This window comes from Apium graveolens, chromosome 6 (genome assembly GCF_009905375.1).
Source record: "Apium graveolens cultivar Ventura chromosome 6, ASM990537v1, whole genome shotgun sequence".
NCBI classification, from domain to species: domain Eukaryota; kingdom Viridiplantae; phylum Streptophyta; class Magnoliopsida; order Apiales; family Apiaceae; genus Apium; species Apium graveolens.
Genome location: NC_133652.1, coordinates 270,902,785 through 270,907,050, shown reverse-complemented (window position 1 = coordinate 270,907,050; position 4,266 = coordinate 270,902,785). Strand labels below are relative to the sequence as shown.

General features: G+C 37.9%; 1 protein-coding gene across 1 annotated transcript; it reads right to left on the bottom strand.

The window, feature by feature from the left end:
* Nucleotides 1-422: 422 nt before the first annotated feature.
* LOC141667520 (L-ascorbate oxidase-like) lies at nt 423-3,260 on the bottom strand. The gene is made up of 5 exons (XM_074474043.1): nt 2,849-3,260; nt 2,433-2,525; nt 2,085-2,297; nt 1,670-1,861; nt 423-1,533 (listed from the first exon to the last, which is right to left on the bottom strand). The coding sequence occupies exons 1-5, from the start codon at nt 3,140-3,142 to the stop codon at nt 526-528; spliced, it is 1,800 nt and encodes a 599-aa protein (XP_074330144.1). The 5' UTR covers nt 3,143-3,260; the 3' UTR covers nt 423-525.
* Nucleotides 3,261-4,266: the final 1,006 nt, after the last annotated feature.

Sequence of the window (4,266 nt, the reverse complement as noted above, 5' to 3'; positions counted from 1 at the left end):
TCTTAGGTATATTTGTCTTAAAAAATTTTGTTTAAAATTTCTTCCCACTAATTTTTTTCGGATTTCGTCCCTGAATATATGTGCATTGCATTTGGCTTATTTGCTTCAAGATTAATATCAGATGTTATTAGCAACTTGTTAATAGCTTTTGCTTCATTTCTTCTTTCTGCAGCAACTGTTCTTGCTACTTCAGATGCTGCTACTGAAGATTATAAAAACTTCGAAGGTTTTATTGTAGACATCCACTAGCAACTTGTTGCATTGTGTTCCCAAAACCTGGAAAATTTGGTTAGTTTGAAGTCATCCAAGACATTCGAAGTTGTTATTGCTCTGTAGCAACATTTTTCATTTTTTTTTATCCAAGGCAAATGGCTAACAATGTTGGAGACTTGGAGTTGCTCTTACACGCACTAGAAATAGAGTGGTACAAAGCCAACTTGTTAATTAATCATTAATAGAATAAAAAGTAGTCATAAATTGAAGCCCTGAACAAGGCTGATGGCTCACAGAGCTCTCTGATTAGTCTTAGTCTCTGTGGCTATTCATGAACATCTTCCCGGTCAGTCCGCACACGAGAGCTTCTTTATTTACCTTCATCTTTTTAATTTCCTCCTCACCTTCTGCAAATATCACACCCATCCCCATATGCAAATGCGGTTCAATATGACAATGAAATGCCCACACGCCTGGATTATCAGTTGTGAATCTCAATGCAGTCCAACCATACGGATAGACCACCACGGTGTTCCTTAACGGTGGATCCACTGTGTTAAACAGAGTCTCATTTGCATCAGTAAACTTCCCTTCTCCATATCCCAACACCCAAAAATCATGCCCATGCAAATGCCACGGGTGTATCTCGCTATGCTCTTTAGTCAACATGTTGGCGTTTTGTAGAATCACGTCGATGACCTTGTTGGATGGAAGCTTGTAGACTGCATTGCTGTACATTGCATTTGTATCCAGAGGTGGCGGCTCCTCAATGTTGTAAGAAGGACTATTGTAATGATCCGGAGGACTCTCTTGAGTGAATGCATTGTCTATACCGTATTTGATTGCCCCCAAGTATGGTGTGCTTGGCAACGTTAAAGAAATGTTGTTGATCGTCCACTTTATGTTCTCCTTGATTTTGTTTTGTGTGTTGAGAAGCACAATTCTCCGGTCTTGTTTTTGTGGAGGGGGTTTATAGTTAAGATCTTTTGATTTTGGGCCAGTCAGGGCTTTAATTTCATTTGAAAATGATTTGCTATGGGTGTAATTATCCCAAACAGGATGAACTGGAGGAGCTGAACGTGGGTGCTTTGACACTGGGGTCATGGGGTAGTAATTTAGAATTGCTAAAGCCGGAGGAGTTGGAGGATTTGCAGGTTTTCTCCCTCTCACACCTATCGATATCCAATAGTTTCCGGAGGGTGGACCTTGATTAGTATTTAGCAAAACTGAATAGCTTTCTCCGGAATAAATGTCAAGATCATCCACTAGGAAGGGCTTCACATAGTTTCCATCTGCCTCCACCACTTCTAGCTTGTGACCCTGCATTGATGTTAACAACAAATAGATAGGAAAAGAAATCAGACAGTTTGAGTTAATATCAAGAAGTTACAATGATTGTTTGTTTTGTTAATGTTAATATGTAGACAAGTTAAATGGGCCAGAGCCTTTGAATTACCTGAATCATGAAGTTGAGCGAAGCCAATGCAGTAGTACTAGCTATCCTTATCCGATATTTCTTGTTTGGCTTCACTTGGAGAATCTCTGGCTTGCATTGCTCTTTCTCCGTGAAATTGCAGACGTTGGAAGACTTATCAAAATGCGCGGCAATTGAACAATTGTACTGACCTTTTCCATTAATGAGTATAGCCTAGAAAGCATTGTAACATGTATTACACAAGCGAAACTATAACTATTCCTTGAACTGCATAAATGACATCTTAAATTGTTAAAAGTACTTCCCAGCTAAAGATAAGATTGACAAATCTATATTCATGTGCATTCCACATTTCAGATGACAAGTTTTAGAAATTAGAGTGACCAGTTTGTAATAAATTAACGACGTTACTATCAGTCACTCTGATAGAAATTACCTGAGGTTCGCCTATAAAGACAAGGGGTACTCCAGAAAGATCAACCTCTTGTCTATGAACATTCTGGTGCCACCAGTCACTCAACAAAAGATTAAACTCTCCATCATATTTGAATGGTTGCCGGAGTGGTTCAGCTTCGCGCACAATTAGGGATCCATACAAACCGGCTGATCTTTGCATTCCGTAGTGCCCGTGGTAAAAGTATGTTCCGGCCTACAAACAAGCAATAGTATATCTTAAAATGATTACCAACTGGAAACATAAACTACAGATTTACATGTGATGCTTCAATAATATTTCTTCTATCAATTTAAGTGACAGGAAGAGAATGAACAAATGTCCTGTTACCTTTTCAACGGTAAAACTGTAGACAAAGGTTTCCCCAGCGTTTATAGCACACTGAGAGATGGACGCTGTTCCATCAGCCCATGGCGTTCCTTTCTGTATACCAAAAACAAAAAAAAAAAATTAAACTTAGCAACCACATTTCGAGAGATGCAATTCCATAATTAATCATATAATATATTCAACAGACTCGTTACTCGGGCATAACAATAGCTGTCTGCCCGACTAATCTCTTTGGTGTAGTTTTTGTTCATGCAGGGAGGTCCATCATTATTAAGAAATGGAAGTCAATCAAAATAAGCTCAACTTATAAAATCTCGCATTTAGTGTATGCCCAAGTGCTAGCATTGAACATAACGTAGCTTAATTACAATGTAATTAAACAGGATTACACCTTAATGTGCGAGTAAGAAGCAGACCTGAGTGATACCGTGCCAGTGAATGACTACGCCTTCAGTGTGAAGATGATTTGTTAGTGTAATATTGACCGTATCACCAGCAGTAGCCTCAATGGTTGGACCTGGAAACGTTCCGTTGATGGCCATAACTACACTCTCAATGCAATCTGGAGACCAGTGCTTGTACTCCACTTCCCATTTGAGATTTATTACGCGTGCAACTGATGACTGAACCAGAAAAATCAACAACCAAGAAATCGAAAGCATGATAACTACACTAGTCCTTGAACTGGAGGGCTCAAGTAAGAACCCCATGCTCAATGTAGACTTGCTAAATAATTGGAAATGCAAATGTTGTGTAATAGTACATGAGTTCTCCAAGTGTTTATATAGGCAGGCAAACCGGTTGGTGCTGATCAGCAAGAAAATGAGTGGCTCTGGCTCATGACAATGCATAAGGACTAAAAATTTCAATTATTTCAAAGGTGGTCCAGAAGGCTACATTTCGTGGGCTTCTGTTAGGGGAAGCGGTAATGCTTTACTGATTGTGAACTTGCGATAACATGACCATAAATGGATGTGAAAATAAGAAGATATAATTATCTCGCAAACACGTGTTTCATGCTTTCGAAGAAAAGAACATGGCACTTTACACAAGAGATTCGCTCAGTTATTTGTTTTCAAGTACCTAACAAAAATTTCAATGCTTTAGGCTTTGTTCTCCAGTTTTTACATTAATTGTGAAGAGCAAGGTAGATGCTGAAGTGCTGAAAGTTTTTTTTATCAGTAATTGTTACAGAGTGTTAACTAGAGAATGTTGGCGTGAATTTTATAATTGACCATATGTTTCTGACTAGGTGGCTGGCAAGTTATGAGTTAATCCAAGTTGGCAAAAATATCGATGTTAACTCATGACATTTAACTTAGGCCGTAGGGAGATTTTCCGCAAGATCCGAAGTTGTTGTAACCGCAGGCCGTACGGAAATATAAGGCTATCAGTATATTCCTATACACTTTCATTTTTTCACGTTCCGTTTAATTTTATATATTTCAAACTTACTAAAAACGGTAAGAATTTAATAATATAAAAATCAATCACATTCACTATTTTCCCACTACACTCATTTTTTTCATTAAATATTGATTGGTCTCACCACTTTACCCAATTTTATATTTTTTCTCATTAAATTATAATTTTTTTCTCTCTCTCATCCCACTACCTTATCAAAACTAATATTATTTTAATGAATTTCTTGTACTCCGTGCCCAAACCATTGTATAAAAATGGTTGGGACGGAGGGATTAATTAATAGCAGCCATGTCCTTGTTTATGGAATTTTTTTGTACCCATCACTTTAATTCAATGCCCATGAATTCAACTTATTGCAATTGATATGGTTCCCTACTTGTTTACAGTCCAGGCAACTTTTGTGTATGAA